Consider the following 19,336-nt stretch of genomic DNA (forward strand, 5'->3'; position numbering starts at 1 on the left):
CTTTGTAACTTCTGTTCTAAACCTTCAAGGAAACCTCCATGTTTTGCTTATGGCAAGAGGCAGATCTCTGAGCTACGACAAGCCTGGTGTTATGAGATATGAGTAGCCGCTGTTTTCTCTTCATCACAGCAGGACAGTGCTCTGTGTCATCTGATACTTGCACAGGTAACAAAGGCGGGGATAGCTATGCTGGCACAAAACAAACATCCCAAATACTGAACTAAAAAGGCACAATAAGTGTGCAAAAGCACAAACAAGTGTTTAAGTAAATGCTCAATCAGGCAGAGATAGAAAGTAAGGACAGGAAAAAAAATACGGGGGAAGGTGAGGCAGAAGGTAAGTGGGTCTGAAGTCCTTGTTGTTTACACTACAGGGTGTTATGGAAAGTCATGCAAGAAGATTGCTGCAGATAATATTCTCTGCACACTTATCAGTGATTCATCAGTCTTTGTTGTTGTTGTTTAGTTGTTAAGTTGTGTCCGACTCTTTTTGACTCCATGGACCAGAGCATGCCAGGCCCTCCTGTCTTCCACTGCCTCCCAGAGTTTGGTCAAATTCATGTTGATCGCTTCGATGACACTGTCCACCCATCAGTCTTACATCCTCCATTATCTACTAGCCTTGTGGCTTATCTAACTAGGTTTTTGGACTTCAATGATGCTTCTTCCCGTCCCAACCTTATTTTACCTGAAGTAAAATAAATGGAGAATTCCTTCATACTTTGTGTGATGTAGTGGATAGAATGGTGGGCTAGGGCTCAGGAGATCTGCTTGGCCAGAGTCACGGGGTGTATGTGAGGGTGGCACTGATAAAAAACACACCTTAAATATCTCACTTATGCTGAAAATCCTATTAGGGTTGCCGTGAGATGGATATAACTTTACAGCCTGTTGCATACCTAAAACACAACTTTGTGTATAAAACACTGACCTAGCAAGCTCAATAATGTCTACACAAGAGGCAGGGAGAAACTAGGTCTAGAACTAGTGGTACATCTTTGCTAGAGCTTGGAAACATTACTTTTTTTTTTTGGACTGCAACTCCCACATAGCTGGCTGGGGGTTTCAGGGAATTGTTATTTAAAAAATTCCCAAGCTCTGGTGTTCGCATGTTTGGCACCAGCTTGACAAAGTTTTCTGACACACAATTGTTCGAATATAATCGCAATAAAATTATCTCCATTCTCTCCACAAATTATATTTACCAAGGTAACCAGGAGTAGATTTAGAGTGGAAGAATTATGGACTTGAGTCAGTTTGAGTACTCAGAACAGATTCCTAAGTTTAATAGTCTTCATTGCACTGAGTAAACAATTTGTCTCTAGCTCTGAATGAGAATGGATCTTGGAGTTCTTTTTGAAAATAAAGGAAATCTCACAAGCCTGAACTCTGCTCAGTGTTGTTTTACAATGCTGGAAAAACTGAGCAGTTGTATCACTTCAGGGCTCTCCAAGGTTTACCTGGAGATGGTAAGTGACCATGAATGACTTGTGATGAGTGACCTGTGTGTGCATTGGGATGGGAGAACCCCCTCTGTCCTGGTCATAAACCCCTGCCTGGGATCTTGTACATTTCAAAGGTGTGATGGCTCTCCCAACTTATGGGCTTAAGTGCAAACTTAAGGAAGTGTTCTGGCCTTGTTCTGTGATGTAGTATGGATGTGAGAACTGTATCCAACCCCTCTGCATATTGTAGAAAGTTTGACGGCAGTACAGCCCTGGCATCAAGACTCTCCAAACTTTGTTCAAAGCTGGGAATGCAAGTCATTAGAATATTCTTTCAAATGCACGACACAAGAATATTCTAACAGATGTCTCTTGCATTATGTGTATCATCTCTGTTTATTGTAAGATTTAATCGTTTGCCTGTTTCATCAGCTTGACACCAAGGAACTTTAAAAAAAATCCAAATCACGTTGCTGCCAAAGCAATCAAAGCGATGTTAGGCTTTCTACATGACAATCTGTGATCTCAGATCTGTTTGCATTTCTGAAAGTTAGGTTGATAACCCTAGATAACATCCTCATGGTTTAGGAAGATATAAGAAAGGCCCTTATAGTCGAAAGCTTTAGCGATAACCTAAATATGGCATGATGGCTCTTAAAAGATTAACATGGCCCCCAAATGCTTGAACAATATCTTAGAAGAAATGGTATTCGTTTCAAATGCTATAGTGGGTGGTGGGATAAAATTGGGGAAAGGAGAAAGTGCAGAAGTGAGGGTTTCTGTTCACAATTACCTGCTAAGTTAATGCAGGGGAAGGCCGTGAACAAGTCAAACTTTCCTTTTGGCTGTATACCAATGTCAAAGGATGTGTGTTCACCAGCGTATTTCTTTTGCACAATATCTGCGGTGCCATAAAACAACATATCTTATTCACTGGTAGGATTTTGGACAGGAAGACCCAAATGTAAGTCCTGGTTTAGTCACAAAACTTCCTTGGTGTCATTGGGTCAATCTGTACCTCTCAGCCACTGTATTTGAGGAATGAGGAGAGCCAATCCATGCAAAATGGCTGGGTATATTGGCAATGCATGTAATTAAAGAAGTAATGACTTGGTGCCATGTGCAGGTCTTAGAGTGAGGAACCCATGGGTTGGCTGCTTTGTGCTATTAATTTTTCTGGAAGCAAGCAAGGAAGCAAACAAGCAAGCAAGATATAGCTATAGATAAATGAAAATACCATAGGAATCCTCTATAAAGTGACAGATTGTCATTTGACTTGCAGGGGGAAATGCAGGGGAAGGTGAAGGCAACCTATAGACACCAGTGGAGGAGATGGTTGTTAGGTGCTTCCAAGTTGTCTCCCTACGAATAAGTGGTGTCCAAAATGGACTGTCGTTACCAGCCTTGCTAATCTCTTGCAAACTCAAGGCCTTTATTGAGGCAAACTATCTCATATTTGCTCTTTCACTTTTCCTGCTGCCTTCATCATTTCCTAGCATTATTGTCTTTCTAGGCAGTCTTGGCTTCACACCCAAAGTATGACAGCTTGTTTTGTCCTTGTTGGTTTTAGAGAGTGTTCCGACTTGATTTGATTATCTAGGACCTCTCTGGAGGGGATATAGAATGAATATTTTATGATAAATGGAACATGCCCTAGCTTAATCTCTTTTTCTTTCTTTCTTTCTTAGGTCCAACTTTTCATCAAAGCAAGTGTCAATCTAATGTTGGCTATATTGGCCAGGATGGACTACTTTGACTGTCAGCAACTCTCAGGTAAAGAAGGGTGTTTTCCATCCCTTGCCCTCTGATCCTTGTAACTGGAGATGTGAGGTACTGAGTGTGAAAAGCAGCTGGTGATGCTGCCACCAAGATATGTCCTTCCAGAACCTGGAGCCCAAGATATTTTTTCCCCTGAGTTGGTGAAGCAACTGGCGCATATCCAAGCCAAGCCAAGTTATTTTGGCAGCTGAGGCAGGGAATCCTACCGACCCACTCTCTAGTGCCTAGCAGATGCAGCTTTTTAATGACATCCAGAATTTCCTCTCTCATTGCATAACTGGTACCGTCAACCTCACGTCCTTGCCTGTTCCTGTAGCTTCCCAATCAAAGCTTAGAAAAGTTACATTATTGGACTACGACCCCCAGTCAGCATGACCAGAGCCATGCTGGCTGGGGATTTTGGGAGTTCCAGTGCAAGAAAGCTAATTTTCTCACACTAATGCTAGGGAAATGCTGGCATACACATTTGAATCAATGGGATTGTTGCAGGGTACGTGAAGCGTGATGAAGTATGGGTGTAGCTCAAATTGGCAAGAGTTCGGCAGCAATGCTAGCTTGCAAAGAGATGCAGGCGGAGGAAGGGGAAGCTTGGAATAGTAACCATGAGAACGCTTATGGCTTGGGAGGCATGTCATACCCAAGATGGCCCCCTGAGGTCAGCACCTGCTAATTCTTCTGAACGTTGAGGCATCATGACTCTGTTGTTGTTTAGTCGTTTAGTCATGTCCGACTCTTTGTGATCCCATGGACCAGAGCACGCCAGGCCCTCCTGTCTTCCGCTGCCTCCCAGAGTTGGGTTAAATTCATGTTGGTCACTTCGAAGACACTGTCCAACCATCTCGTCCTCTGTCGTCCCCTTCTCCTCTTGCCTTCACACTTTCCCAACATCAGGGTCTTTTCCAGGGAGTCTTCTCATGAGATGGCCAAAGTATTGGAGCCTCAGCTTCAATCATGATTCTAATCTAGTCTAATTCCCAGCATTGTCCTCCCTGGTCGAGATCACCTCCTTATTATGCACTTTAATTGTTTTCTCCAGAACGAGCAAAATGCAACCAGAGGAGTGTTTGAATCCCCTTTCCCCATTTTGCCACTGCAATGGTGTAGTTATGTAGTTGTAGATGCTAGACTTTAAATGGCATAATCTAGTTGGTAATTGACTTCAATATGTGGCAAGTCACTCCTACTATGTTTGTGGCCCTCTTCCTAATACTGCTGGTGGGGGCATGGATCTTACCATCCCCTAAGGTTCTGACCTACCCTAATGCATGTCAGGTATTCATTTCTGTAGGATTCAATGCAGTGCCAGTTACATCACGACTTTGGAGGAAAAGCCCAGGGCCTAGCTCAGCTGAATGAACATCTTTCCCAGACACAGCACATCCCATTTCACATCATATCTCAAAGTTAGTGAAGTATCTACATTATTATCTGAAGCAGTAGGGACTCTGAAGACCATTAAGTCCAGAGTGTAAAAATACTTAACTGCCCTGTTGGAACAGTCAGCTCATGTTAAATCATAGGACTCATGAAAGCTGTGCATTTTAAATATTACAGCAGAGTAGGAGTCCACTAAGTTGTTGTTTTTACTGAAGTCTTTTAATGACGTTTTTACATTTTGATTTCTTGTTGTGAATTGCCCTGAGATATAACTGTGCAAAGGGCTATATTCAAATACTATAAATCAACAAAGCAATCAAAACCACTCCTTCATTACATGCAGAACTCTGCATACAATTTTGCATTACACTGTATACAGAATTAAGCATAGGGTTGGTTCAAGCTGCCTGTATTATCATAATCATAGCCACCATCCTTCTACACACTGCTTACAGTAACATGGGTAGTCCCCTTTCATGTTATCCTGTCAACATTCTTGTGAGCTTACTTAAGCTGGACGCTCAGTTTTATAAGGTCGCCGAGGGAGATTCACAACTAAGTGAGGACATGAACCTGGATCTCATTGGCCCTGATTTGACACTCTAATCTATTCTCCTTCCAATTGTAGGCCAAAACTATACAATCATAATAGCCTATCATTGTATAGCTGGAAGGGACCCAAAGGGTCATCAATTCCAGCCCCTTGCTAGTGCAGGAAATTCACAACTAAAGTACCCCTAGTAGGTGGCCACAAGAGATGGGTGCAAATTGCTGGTTCAGTGGTTCGCGCTGGTTTGATAGACAGCCATACAGGTGCTTCACGGTTAAGTGCCCTGTCGCCTCTAGATGGTCTCCACTCAGAAGCAGCATCCTGGCTTCCTTGTCCCTCTTCCTCTTCTGAGTGGGTGTCTGCCAGAGGGGGCAGGGTGCCAAACTGCAAAACATTTGTCCACCAAACTGGCACAAACCACTGAACCGATGGTTCATGCTCATCTGCAGTGGCCACCCAACCTCTGCTTAAAAATCTCAACTGAAGGCCACCCTATAAGGCAGTCCATACGTTTGTCAAATGGCTCTCACTGTTAGAAAATTCTTCCTAATGTTTAGTCAATATCTCCTTTCTTGTAACTCCATTACTTCAGATCCTGTTCTCTTGAGTGGCAAAAAACAAGCCCGCCTGCTCCCCGTAACTGCCTTTCAAATACTTGAAATACTTGAAGCTGGCTATCATATCACCTCCCAGCCTTCTTTTCTCTAAGCTAAAAGGTTCATCTAGCCCAGCCCGGATGTGTTCAACCAAAACTCTTGATATTCCCAGCCAAGCAGGCATTACAGTTGTAGAGCAACACTGCTAGAACGCATCCAGTGGCTAAGGATAGTTCTTACCACTACTGCACAGTGGTTGTGTTAGTCCAGAGGGAGGAGGGAGGCATAAGCGGCTCATGACCAGAGGACATAGTAAACCTGTAGAATCTGCAGTCACTGGCATGGATGGATTTGATTTAAATTATCAGAATGCACTGAAGAGACTTGGGCCGTCCGGGTCTTTTGTTCAGTTCCCATCAGCTCCAGATAGGATGGCCAACAGTAAGGGCTTGTCATTATCATCATCCAACTGCAGAGCTGTAAGGAACCCTATGGATCATGGAGCCCAGCCCCTGTCAAAGAGGCCCAGTGGGATATCAGACTCCCAACCTCTGGCTCTACAACTAGATGTCTAAGCCACTGAGTTATGGGAATTTTAGTTCAAAAGCCCCACATTCTGGGCTTCCCAGAGGGGCATTGGGTTCACCAGTCAGAGGAACAAGAGGCTGGACAAGATGGACCTTCTCTAGAGCTTGTATTTGCAGGGATTTGTAGACCGTGCTTCTGGGAAGACCAGGATGTGGGACTGTTGAACTCAAGCAGCTCCCCGTGCATTGTGTTAGCACCCGGAAACGGGCTGCACGCAACCACTAGGCAAGGGGTCCAAATGGCAACTTTTCCTATTTGTGCAAGCAACAGTAAGTCTTGTGGTGCCACAAACATGAACAGGTTTTCCTATGGCCAAGCCTTTGGTGGGTTGCGGCTAGCAGAAGAAGCAGAAGTGGGCCAGGATGGCTTGTGCCAAATGAAACACTCAGTGGTTGAGGCCTCTGGCTGCGGAGCCGGAGGCTGCGAGTTCGATTCCCCACCCTGCCTCTGGTGAACCACAGGGACCCTTCCGCCACAGGACTTCGTGGCTCAGGTGAATGACCCAACGTGTCCCACCTAGCAGGGAGTCTTGCCCTCGAGATTGCGCCCCGCGTTCTGGGAGCCCCAACCACCGCGCTCCAGGCAGCTCCCCAGCCGGCCCCAGCCTCCTCCTCCTCCTCCTCCCCCTCCTGCCCGGGGATCGGCCGAGCCCCGACAGCCGGGCCCGGGTCCGCCCGCTGCCCCTGAGTGACAGCTCCAAGTGCGGGCGACTATAAATAGCGGGGTGTTGGCCCGCCGGGGCTGATTGACGGACGCCGCGCCGCGCCGCGCTCCCCCGACGCGGGCCGACTCTTGGGAGCCCCCCGGGATCTCCCCCCCCCGGGGCCCTTTCCAGCTCCCCCGCTGGTCTCCGTCCGGCCGTCCGGTGGGCAAAAGCCCGAGCATGATGGGCTCCCGGCGGAGGCCCCTGGGCCGCTCCTATTCGGGCAACGGGCCTTTCTCCGCGTACAGCCCCGGGCCGGGGAGCGACGGCGAGGACAACGGGCCCCTGGGGGAGCACCGGCCAGAAAGGCGCAACTACCTGCTCAGCGTCCGCCCGGAGAACAGGTAGGGCCGGCGCCCGCGGGGAGATGCGGGTGGCGTGGCAAGGCGGGGAGGGGGGTGGTGGTGGTCCCGATCGGGGAGATAAGGGCTGGGAAATGCGGGCTGGGGGGGGGAAGAGAAACGGGACGGTCCAGCCCCCCCCCCCAATCCTCCGAGAATTCACCCCACGCTTTTGCAGCCCGGTCGGAATAGCTCCGGTCTCGGGCGGGCGAGTCCCCGCGGTGCGCGCCCCGTCGTGCGCTCCTCTCCAGTCGCTTTTTTTCTCCGGACGCCCTCGTTGTGTAAGCGGTTGGAGAGCTCTTTGATTGGCAGCAGGAGGGCGAGGGCTGGCCAAATTCCTCCTGGCCGCGGCGTGAGCTTACGGAATTCACCGCCACGAGATCCTGTGTAATGGATGTTAAGAGCCCAGGGCTTCGTTGGAGTCGCTTAAAAACTAACGGGCAAACTCCAGGAGGAGAAAATCATAGATGGCCTAGGGACTTCCGTGGTGCCTCCAGGTTCAGAGGCAGTCTATCAGAGAGTACCAGGAACTGGTGGGGCATTCTTTTAGAAAGGGTTGCATTGCTGCTGGTGGGTTTCTCAAGGACATTTGGTTGACCATCGCTTGAACATGAGTACTGGATCAGTCTGGGTCCCCCCCCCCCCCTCTGAATCAGGGTTTTATGCTATGCATTGCCTGTATTCTTAATGATTATATCTTGCCAGGGTGGAGCTCAAGGCAGTGTACATGGTTCCCCTATGCCTCCTTTATCCTCACCACACACCTCTCTAGGTAGTGTATAGGTAGTGTATAGATGCCGAAACAGACAAACATTGCTACCTCTCTGAAACTTACAGGCTGAGAAAGAAAGTTACTCAATAGGTTTCCTGACTCAGTGAGTTCTGGACTAAGACTTCAACAGCCACATCTTGTTGGTTCCCATGTTCTTAGGAAACTCTGCTTCAGCTGTCTGAATGGGGCTTCCTCCTGGAACCAGCTTTCAGTCCTAGATCTTGGCCCTAAACATGGAAAATACTGTACAGGAAGACATGGCTTTTAGAGCATTGTTAGAATGCCTTTGATCTTTCTGTTTTCGAGTAATCAGAAATAGATCCTATACAGATCTGGGATGCAGGGGGATGATTTAGAGATCAGAGGAACCCCATAAATTCCATGCGGCCTAGAATCCATTTTAGGCAGAGCTCAGGGAAAAGGCCAGTGATGGGTGGTGAGATAATACATTCCTGGGCTTTAGAATGATGAAATGGTCAACTTTTTCAGGAAAATACTGTAATAGGTTTTGGCTCATTACAGTTGTCATCTTAAGAGGTCTTTCTTGTTTTGGATGGTAGCAAGAAAACTTGCAGGAAAGGAATGGAAGGCAGTCTTGAGGCTTACTGGGAATAGGAAGGAAAAAAATGTTTTCTGCTGCCTGGAAGAAAGAGATGGAGCCATGGTATCACGCCAAGGCTGACAGGTGTGAAGGGATGATTCTTGTCTGAAAAGTCTGCATTGGCGTCATCCCAGATGTCTTCTGGCCATTAAACATTTGGGGGAAAGTAGGCTCTTTTGGATTACAATTCCCAGAATCCCCCAACCAGCATGTCCATTGGGAGTTTTGGGGAACTGTAGTCCAAAAAAGTGATGCTTCCAGACTGCTGGAAGCTAAAATGCCCTTTTCATCTGACGCTCCAATGAGTAAATGCAACCTTGAGACTGCTAGTTACCATCGTTGTTTTCTAGCACCTCCTGAGGCTGTTCTGGAACTTCCAGGAACACAGAATTCGGAGCTGGACAACAGCCACAATTGCTTATATCCGTTTCTCCTTGAAAAACAATGCTCGCCAATCAGGGTTTGTGATTGTGGCACAACACACATTTCTTGGGAATGTGTGCTGTGCCTCTGCCTGGAGGAGTTAGTTCTTGGAAAGCACGTTGAAGACAAACGTAGAGACACTTTGGCCTTCAAGAAGTTTTGGCCAAAGTTAAAAGATCATGGGAACAGTAGTCCAGAACATAGACTCATACAATTGTAAGAGCCGGAAGGGACCCACCCCAAGGCTGTTGAGTCCAATTCTCTGCCAAAACTAGAAACTTACAGCTAAAGCACCCTCGATAGATGGCCATCCAATCTTTGCTCCAGCATTTCCAAAGATTGAGAATCTCCTTTTTCCAGAGGCAGCTCGTTCCATTGTCTGGAAGGCTGTAGTCCTGTATCGTTTTACATGGCAGTTAAGTTGCTTTGGACTCAGTGGAATTTAACTTACATGTAAACATAAGATTGCAATGTAAGGCTTTGATCTTAAACCTGTTCACTAGGGAGCAAGTCACACTGAATTTAGAAGAACATGTCTGCATAAGCAAGCCTAGGAATATGGGGTTTACCTAAGCCATGGATTTTGACATGTATTTAGATCACAAAGTCCTTGGCATCCTTTGGGGGCATGTGTTGAGCCATTCTAGGAACTGAGACATGCATCAAGAATGGGGAACATGTCAGATGCTTTTGATGAGAAATCATGAGAGTTTCAATTCAAAAGTATCTAGAGGGTCACACACTCCCTGTTCATGTTCTTTAGCTAGGATGCCAAAAGCATGATACTACTCCCACACATATGCTGAGATGCAATGGTGGGAGACTAGAGAGCAGCTAATAACGATGGCGATCCAGAAGATCCAGATATGAAGGGACACGTGCCGTAAGTCAAACGGTCCCAAAGCCTCAGAGCAGATGGCTCTTCAGGTGGTGTTGGACTTATTTTATTTATTTATTTATTTATTTATTTATTTATTTATTTATTTATTTTATTTTATTTTATTTTATTTTATTTTATTTTATTTTATTTATATCCCACCTATCTGGTTGTGTGAGGACCACTCTAGGCGGCTTAAAATCCCATCCATCACAGCCAGGATTGCCAGCAGTGATGGATAATGGGAGTTATAGGTTAGCACCCTCTGGATCAGCACTCTCCTCAAGAGTGGCTTTACACGTTCTTGCCCTATCTTTTTGTATATCAGATAATGTATAATATTGATATCAGTCCAAGACAATGTAGATAGCAGAATACTGAAGATTTGGATTCAGGCTGGGCCATGAGACTCATGGGAAGATACTGAGTGGATTCCTGTGTAGTCTGCCTTGCAGGGGTGTTGATAGAATAAAATAGGGAAAGAGAAAAGTGGTGTTCATGTTGCTCTATATTCATTGGAGGAAAGGGTGGAAAAAAAAACACCATAGTCAATTCCTACATGGAACTGTTTGCTCTGCTGATTTTTAAAAAATATTTGATGCAGTCATAAAACAGATTGTTATTTAAAAACTGGAAAATGTTCATGCTTAGAATTGCTTTATAGAACTACAAAAAGGGGAAATTATCCATTTTCAGAGCCTGGCAAATAGCAGGAACTCTGCCTTGCAGGGATCTTGCCAGTTGGTACTTAGCAGAGTTTAGGAATGGTCTCTGTCTTTTTTGGATTAAGTTCCCAGAATCCCATAGTCAGTACAGCCAACTGTCATGTTGACTGCAGAATTCTGGAAATTCTAGTTAAAAAAAAAAAAGAGGCTCTATTCGAAAAAAGATTCCAAAGCTCTTATTCCAGGTTAGTTGGACCAGTGATTTGACTTACTTTAAGTCTGCCTGCATTTGTCAAAGTGAAAAACATAAATATGTACAAATATGTGCCAGTGGTTTGCAAAACCTGGTCACACGATCCCCATGTGGTCTCCTTGCTTCAGAGACATTTCAGCCTATCATCTGATTCCTGTTTGGCAACCATGGCTGCGGAGAGGCAATACAGACTGTGATAGAGGCAACACAGTCCTGAGAATTGCTGAGTAGCTCAGTGGTAGAGGCTGGGAGTTCGATTCCCCACTGTGCCTCATTGACAAAGGCTGGACTCAAATGATCCGTAGGGTTCCCTCCAGCTCTGCAGTTCTAAGATGATGGTGGTGATAGTGATGATGATGGTGATGATTTATGTAATGCAGCCTTCCCTATCTGGTGCTCTCTGGATCTGTAGGACTAAGATTGCAAGGATCCTAATTACCACAGCCAATGACGGGCAAAGTCTTTCTCATCCTGAGGGCCATGGATTGGGAAAGACTGTTTATTACCACGTAAAAACTCAGTTTCAAGCTTGCAGTGGCATCACCAGAATATTTTTGGGTACTACGCAAAACCCAGTTTTGTCACATTCTCTGCATGAAAGAGAGGCGTTTATAACTCAGATGCGCATCCTGACCCGGTGTAGCTTTTTATGCTTGCATTTCAGACTGACTGACCAAGTTGCTCTTTAAGTCCCATCATGTGCCACATGGTTGTGCGTCACCACTCTTGGCTTGCAGCCCTTCCATGACGGTGCTCTTTGGACTCCCCGCCATTGGCTAATTTGCTTGCAGCATCAGGAGCTGCGAATGTGGTGCCTTAGTGGGCCAAGTGATCCTTTCTGAAATGTTTCAAGCTAGTTGTTTACCATAAACCTTTGCTTAGACGAAAATCTGAGTTTGCGTTGCAAGTCTGTGATAGTTTCCCCCCCACAAGAGCTTGGAAAAATTGCCTTTTTGGACTAAAGCTTTCAAATGCCCAGCCAGCATGCCAGCATGGCTAGTGGATACGTTAACTGGAGAATTCTGGGAGCTGTAGTCCCCAAATGTAACTTTCCTAAGCTCCGGTGTCTTTTACCCAGGCTTACTTTGTAAGCGTGACAGTAAAAACACAGCTGGTGTGGGGGAGGTATCTACTTATCTGAAATATTTACAGGCCCAGCTACTTACAAATTTGAAGAATTCAGAATGCCTTTAAAGCATCCTCTGGAGCCCCTTGAGATGACTATAATTTTGGAACAGCTTATTATAATCCTTCTTTTAAACCAGACAGTTGTGTATATTGATGAGCTAACTTGTAGGAGAACATAATAGCCATATAAATTTCGTTACCTCTTTGTTTGCACTTAACTCGGCAACTGTTGCTCCTCATAATAACTTATACTGCTCCATGGATACTATGGTTGATGTAGACAGATCATGTTTATAAGCTTGCTTGCTGTACAAATACTTTGTTCTCATAATAATTTCATAAAACATTTTATAGGTGACCCCATAACAAAGTTCTTGAGATGATTCACACAAGATTAAAGGTGGAGGGGGGGGAGTGGCAAGTAGTGAAGATTGAGAACAAGGACTGCTGGGGGGCCAAGATAGTAAGTGCCTCACCCCAAAATTTCCAACAGGAAACTCCCACCCCAGTGACAAGTTGTTTGTGCTTATGTGTCAACTCACCAAACCTGGACGAATAAATATGTTCATTTACATTCTAGATCGAACACAACAAAGATTCTTTCCTCTTCCTTTATATAGTTGAATTTTTAGTGTTTTGGATTTTGGGAAAGTGGGCAGAAATGTTTATAGCTTTTAATTTATTTTTGCTTGGTTTTTGAAGAAGAAATATAAATTGTATACCCAAGGAACACAAAAACATTGATAAATGACATTCACTGATTCAGCAATGAGTTGTCCGGTTATCGCCAAAATCAGAACAGGAACTGGATCCCTGTTGTGGGAGATGTGTGTCAAAAACAAACGGTCATCCATGAAACAGTTAATAATAACACTGTGTTAGTGTTATATAGAATGTGCCAGCAGCAAGAGGTGTAGAGGGTTGTGTTTTCTGGGAGTTGTAGTTCAAAAACATGGATCTACACACCTCTAGCAATTATTGTTGTTGCATTTACATTGCACCTTTTCATCAAGGGATGAAACCTTTCTTGTTATCTGCAGAACAACCCCATGAGGTAGATTGAGCGGAGTGATAGTGACTAGCTGATGTTTATATTGCGAGCATCAGTGTGCCTGGAAACGTGGGGGCGGGCAGGATCGGATCCTAGTTCTTCCTGGTTCTTGGTAAATTAGAAGCGTATTCTGTTTTTGAACAGCCAGAGCCAGAATTTTCCGTGGCCTGCTAGCCCTCTGTGTGTGTGCTGAATGAATTCCCATCATCCCCAAGCAGGATGGGATGATGGGAGTTGCAATGCAACACATCTGGGGAGCACGAGGTTGGGAAAGGTCTCCTTGCTGCAGCAGGTGAAACTGTAGCTGTCTGCTGGGGCACCTGATCCCTAGAACTCACCCCTCTGCCCATTTGTAATGGTGTCATTGAAGAAAACGAGGGCAGCTCCCTCCAACGGGAGGGCCTTGGAAATTGTCTTTAGGAACAGGTTGGCAACTTGAAGCTGGTATTGTCCAAAAGGGCTCTCAAGGAGGGCTATTAGAGGAACAGAGGGGAATGGCCGGCTAAGGAAGGGCTGCGCATACCCGCTATTTATAGCCCTGTTTTCCGGAATGCTGGGCTCAGAGGGAGAGCCGCGCTCCCAGATCCTGCTGGAATTGCTCTCTAGTTTCCTTGAGCAGCATGGTAACACCTGTGGATCAGCCAGCACGGAGATCATATGACCCCACTGTGTGGCTCTCCCGCACTCCAGCTGCCAAAGGAAGGGGTGAAGTCCACGTGTGTGTGTGTGGGCGCGTGTGCACGCACATTGCTAGGTTGCCTTCATCTTGTTGTGGGAAGTAGAACATATATTCCCAAAGCCTGAGAAAGTTACATTATGGACTACACCTCCCATGATCTCTCAGTGGCCCTGCTGGCTGCAGGATTCTGGGTGCTCTGGTCCAAAAGGTAACTTTCCCTAAAAAAGTTCTGGAGAGTCTTCCTTGCAAAACCCCGGCTACTTTGGAGGATCATTCCTGCTTTCGACCTCCTGTTGCAAAACATGCCTTAACAGTTCAGGGAAATCCGATCTTGGGAATTCTCTCTGTCTCCCGTTCACCATTTGCCCCCCGTTGTTAAGGGTTCTATTCATTCACAGCCTTTGGTTACAATTTACAGCAATGTTTGCTTACACTGGCAGGCAGCGGAAGGCAGCTGAATTATATTAATAGAATCTCTGATCTGTGCAAGAGAACTCATTACATTTGTCCTAATCACTGTTGTTTAATCACTTTCTATGCTTTCTCTCTCTCTCTTTTAAAAAAAGTCCTAATTATTCTGTTTGCTGTCTCTGCTTAGCTTACCAACCAACCGATTATCTCCCTCCAACTTTGGAAGGTAAATCATACTGTATTAGTCTTGTCTGACTGTACACCACTGGGATCACGATGTCTGTACATCTGGCCTGTCATTAAGGAGTACTAATTGCACTGACTATGTTGCCATGGTGTTGCATGCTTCTTGCCTGCATTGAAAACAGTCGTTTCCTTGCTCTGTTTTAAAGTGTGTGGAATATGGGACATCTCGCTATCCAGCCGCTTCCGGGTAAACGTAACGTATAGTTCGCTTTATAGGGATCTCTTGTTACAGGAAGCTGTGAGTCCCCAATGAAAATTAAAATGGCCATTGTGGCTTTCTGAGTCTGTCCCATCCAGAGCTGCATATCCCAAATTTCCTTAACCCTCTTCTTATAGTGCCTTTAGGGTGAAAGACAGAAAATTCCCTTTTGAACTATGGGTCCCATAATCCCCCAACTAGGACAAACAAACCATTCTGACAAGAGGATTCTGGACATGGCAGTCCAGAAAAATAACTTTTCAACATTCCAATAAAGAGGGAGAGAGTGGCAAAGAGTTTGGGGTTTCTTTTTTAGAGGGCAGGGATTATGGCGATTGTAATCTGAACCACTCAGAGGGATGGAGGCTCCCAACCCTCATTTAAGATGATGGTTCACTTCCTGTTAACATGGAAGTAAAGTTCTCTACCTTTGGTAAAAGCTGTGAATAATTCAAGTCTTTAAATTGTTTTATTTTATTTAAAACATTTTACCTTGCTGTTGTCCTTAAAAGGACCCAAGGTGCCTTGTGTCATTAAAAGACAATATAAAAGACAATATAAAAGGGAATATATTAAATACTAAAAAAGATCAAACAAAACCATAAGCAACACCAAAACCACATTCAAAGTAGTGAAGTAGATAAAACAATCTATTTAAAAATGCCCACTCCAGGTAGCCAGTCACTGAGGGAAAGCTTGCCTGAAGAGAAAGGTCTTCAGCTCTTGCAGAAGGACGGCAAAGGTGAGGACAGCCTGGCCTCCAGTGGGAGGGAGTTCCAGAGTCTGGGAGCAGCCGCAGAGAAGATCCTCTCCCGGGTCCCCACCAAACACACCTGCAAAGGTGGCAAGACTGAGAGCAAGGCCTCTCCTGATCATCAACACTTAAGCAGGCTCTAAAAGGGAGATGCTGTCCTTGAGATAGCCGGCACCCAAGCCATTCAGGGCTTTATAGGTCAGAACCAACACCTTGGATTCAGTCCAGAAATGGATCAGCAGCCAGTGGAGCTGCTGTAACAGGAGCGTTATGTGATCCCTGTATCCAGGCCCGGTCAGCAAGCTGGCTACTGCATTTGTTAGAGTTAGAATTGCTAGGTGAGGCCCAAACCAAAGGGCACAGCACTGATGCTGTATAGGAGGAGGGCAGTGGCCGCTTCTTCCATCACACACCGCTTTGAGAGGGTAGTGTGCAGTGTGTGGGGTGGAGTGGGGAGAACAATTGTGCTAGCCATGGTCGTTGTGGGATTCTGGGCTTTGTAGTCCAAAATAGCAACTATCCCAAGATCATACCCGCTAAGTGATTCTTATAAATGGAAATGTCAAGGTTTGCATTTAGGATTTACTAGAACTTGGAAAATTACTTGTAAGAAGAAGAAGGAGTGTAAAGACAAGCCATTCATAACTGAGCAGTAGTAGGGCGATGCTTTGAATCTCAGGGCATCACGTTGACCCTGCCCATTTAGAGATGCCTTTTGTATGCCATTGCATTCATTCCTCTTTCAAGTAACATTTCAAGATCTGGATCCTTCTCCATGCAGTGCATCTGCACTGTTCTTTCTCTAAAGCTCTTCTCTTAAATGGGGACTTTACAATGGCTAACATTAAAATTCGACTCATAGGCTGCAGCCATTGAGGGAGTTTTTAATGCAATCTGATACATTAAATGGACTTTTGGCAATCCTAGCCACATCCCATGATCTGATCTGTGACTGTTTACTCTCCACTCATGTCTTTATATGTACACGTGTGTGTGAATATGTATGCTTTGGTACCATTTTCTGCAGCTTAAAGTGATATCATTTTTTTGCACATTTGAATGAATGGATTCTCATGACCACTGTTTGCACTCCACACAATTACGTGTTTGTTCTTTCACAAATTCCTGTAAGTGAATACATTCTTTGGTCACATGATCTGGACCTCATGCCATGCTTGTTTCAGCCTGCCTACCTGTGTTGGACTGGCTCTGTTCAATCAATGCACCAGTTTATCTGGATTTCTTGCTAATTTATTTTAGCACAAGCTAAGCCTGCCTGCTGCTTCATGGTCCCTTCTCAAGTTTCATCCTCTTGCGTCCAGTCCTCCAAAATGATTTGAGGGCATAAAACCATTGCACAAAAAACAGTTTTGCAATCCAGTGTTATTTAAGCACAAACAAGACTCTAGGCTTCCTCAAGGAGGTGTTGTACCTGTTAGTTGGGGAGACATGTATCAATTGGATGAATGGGCTGTCACTAGGAAACTGAGAGGGTGGAAGTAAAATAGAACAGAGTGCATTGAGGGTACTGACATGGATTGCCCCAAACTCCACAAACAATTCTTCATGAATTTGCTGGGTTTTTTTAAATGTAGAATTTTGTGAAATGTCTGGGAATCTGATGCCCAGTGAGGAGTTCAAAACCCTAGAAATCTGGGTTCATCTTTTCTCCTTAAAGCAAATATTTAGTTTCAAAGCTTGTCAGTGGAGATATTTAAAATATTTCAGATTCCTGGCTGCTACCCTCAGGTTTCTAGTGGCTTTGGGTCCCTCCCCCCCCCAAGTCTTAAAAGGCTTAATTGTAAATGAAGCAGCGCTTCTCTGGCTGGCTTGCATGAGTTCCAGACTTTTTCTTAGGGATGTAAATCAGGTTTTCTTCTTTCTACAGTTACACGGGTTCCTGATTGCACTGTGACATCTGTTATGAGAAAATAACAATGTTCAGAGTACCGCAAACCTGATTATTTTTCTGCTAATGCAAGAAGCACATTCAACTCATGTGTAGAATCATGAGTATTGATTGGGTTTGATACAAAGTGTGAGGAATGGTGTGTGTACAAGAGTGTTGCTAGGCACTTAAAATGTTAGGGTCTCAGACTCATAAACCACAAATCTGCACAAAATGTGTGTATGTTAATGTATACGTACACTGTCCATGGAGAATAGAAATAGCTTTCTGCCTGAGTCTAGATCTTCTAATGTCCCTGTGTGTGTGTTAATGTGTTGTGTTTGTATTGGATTTCTCTCTGATGCAAGGGTTAAGCAGACTGCCATCAGTCTCTGGATGTTTCCAAGCATTAGTTTCATAAGCAGGTCATTCTTGAACAATCCTGTGAGATATTAGTTCCTGTCTATTCAGCACTAGTTAGGTCTCATAAAGCGTACTGTGTCCAGTTCTGGACATCACACTTTAAGAAGGATGCCAATGAACTGGAGCAAATTCAGAAGAGGCCAACAAGGATGATTAGGGGACTGGAAATCAAGTCATATAAGGGAAAACAGGAAGACCTAGGTGTGTTTAGCCTTGAGAAAAGAAGACATGATGCCATTTTTCAAATACTTGAAAGGTAGTCATACATAGTCATACATGTTCTTGATCATCCCAGAGGGCAGGACACATAATAATGGGCTCAAGTTACAGGAAGGCAGATTTAGACTGAATATCAGGACAAACTTCTGAACTGTTAGAGCAGTATGACAATGGAACCAATTACCTAGGGAGGTGGTAAGTGCTTCAACACTGGATGCATTCAAGAGAAAACTGGACAATGATTTGTCAGATCTTCTTTGGTTTGGGTTCCTGCATTGCCTTATAGGCGTCTTCCAATGATTCTATGGATTCATCTCCCAGAGCCATTTTTTAACATCGCCACGAAGTCCAGAAGGCAATGCTAGGCCAGCTACACCTTGTATGTCTGGTTTGATACAGATTTCAGTTCCACAATTTCATTTGTGTTTCCACCATCTAATGTCTATCTGTGTACCATTTGCGCAATACAAAGCAGACCCCCCCCCCTGGTTCTGGATACAATCACATTGTGTTATGTTCACCCCTTGTTTTTGATTGTCAAGGAATGCTAAGAGTGCATCGATTATCCAGGTTTGCTTTCTTTTGAAAGGTAGACATTGGTGGGTTGCGTTTTTTTAAAAAATATGCATTTATTTACAAAAAAAACCCACATTGGGGATTGTCGGAAGTACAGCTTGTATACCTTAGCCGACAGGCAAAGGCCCGTCTGTTTGTACGCATCCATGTGTCTTTGTGAGCCATGTGGGCATCTCTCCAGGTTAGTCTGGGGATGCATCCGCATGAGGTGGCTTGTCTAATCTCTTGATGTAAAAACATAGGCATGTCCTCGCGATTGTCTGAGACAACAGAGCAGTCCAAGGATTAAAAAAGCCGGCATGCAAAAGTCTTGTCACGAAGGCATGGATGTGGGTTGGATGTTCATGTGCAGATGTGACCGAACATCTGGCAGGGCAACTGAGCAGCCATGGAAGCCAGGGGTTTTTGGTGCCCCCTGTGCTGCTGTCTTTCCATGGGGATGAGCTTTCCAAGAGGTTGCACTGGCCTTGTGTCCTTATAGTGTGGGATAATGTTTGTGGAGTGATACAAATAATCTCTTTGTACACAGTAGCTGCTCTTGGGGGATATGTTAAAATTGGTTTACTGCAGAGCCTTGCCTCTAAATTCATCCAGCAGTTTCCCAGAATTGAGAAAGGAGCTGGGTGCTTAAGATGGAGCAAGAGGTAGGGGGATGAAAGAATACTATGTGTAAAAGTTACTTTTTGGGACTACAGCTCCCAGAATTTCCTTAACTTGCATGGCCATGAGGGATTTGAGGAGCTGTCATCCCCTCCCAAAAGGAATGCTTCCAGCAAGGTGGATTTGATTTAAA

At 44.9% G+C, this 19,336-nt stretch overlaps 1 protein-coding gene across 2 annotated transcripts in view; it reads left to right on the plus strand.

The window, feature by feature from the left end:
* Positions 1-7,073: 7,073 nt before the first annotated feature.
* The window catches only part of ALPK3 (alpha kinase 3), a 49,408-nt gene continuing 37,145 nt past the window's right edge, over positions 7,074-19,336 (plus strand). Inside the window, exons 1-2 of one of the 2 annotated variants that reach the window (XM_072981550.2) lie at positions 7,074-7,381; positions 14,426-14,464. In XM_072981550.2, coding sequence (XP_072837651.2) covers positions 7,218-7,381; positions 14,426-14,464 — 203 coding nt within the window. In that variant the 5' untranslated portion in view covers positions 7,074-7,217. The remainder of the gene's footprint in view (positions 7,382-14,425; positions 14,465-19,336) is intronic. The other variant, XM_072981551.2, reaches the window with a different exon arrangement.

The sequence above is a fragment of the Pogona vitticeps genome, chromosome 12 (assembly GCF_051106095.1).
Source record: "Pogona vitticeps strain Pit_001003342236 chromosome 12, PviZW2.1, whole genome shotgun sequence".
In the NCBI taxonomy this organism is placed as follows: Eukaryota; Metazoa; Chordata; class Lepidosauria; order Squamata; family Agamidae; genus Pogona; species Pogona vitticeps.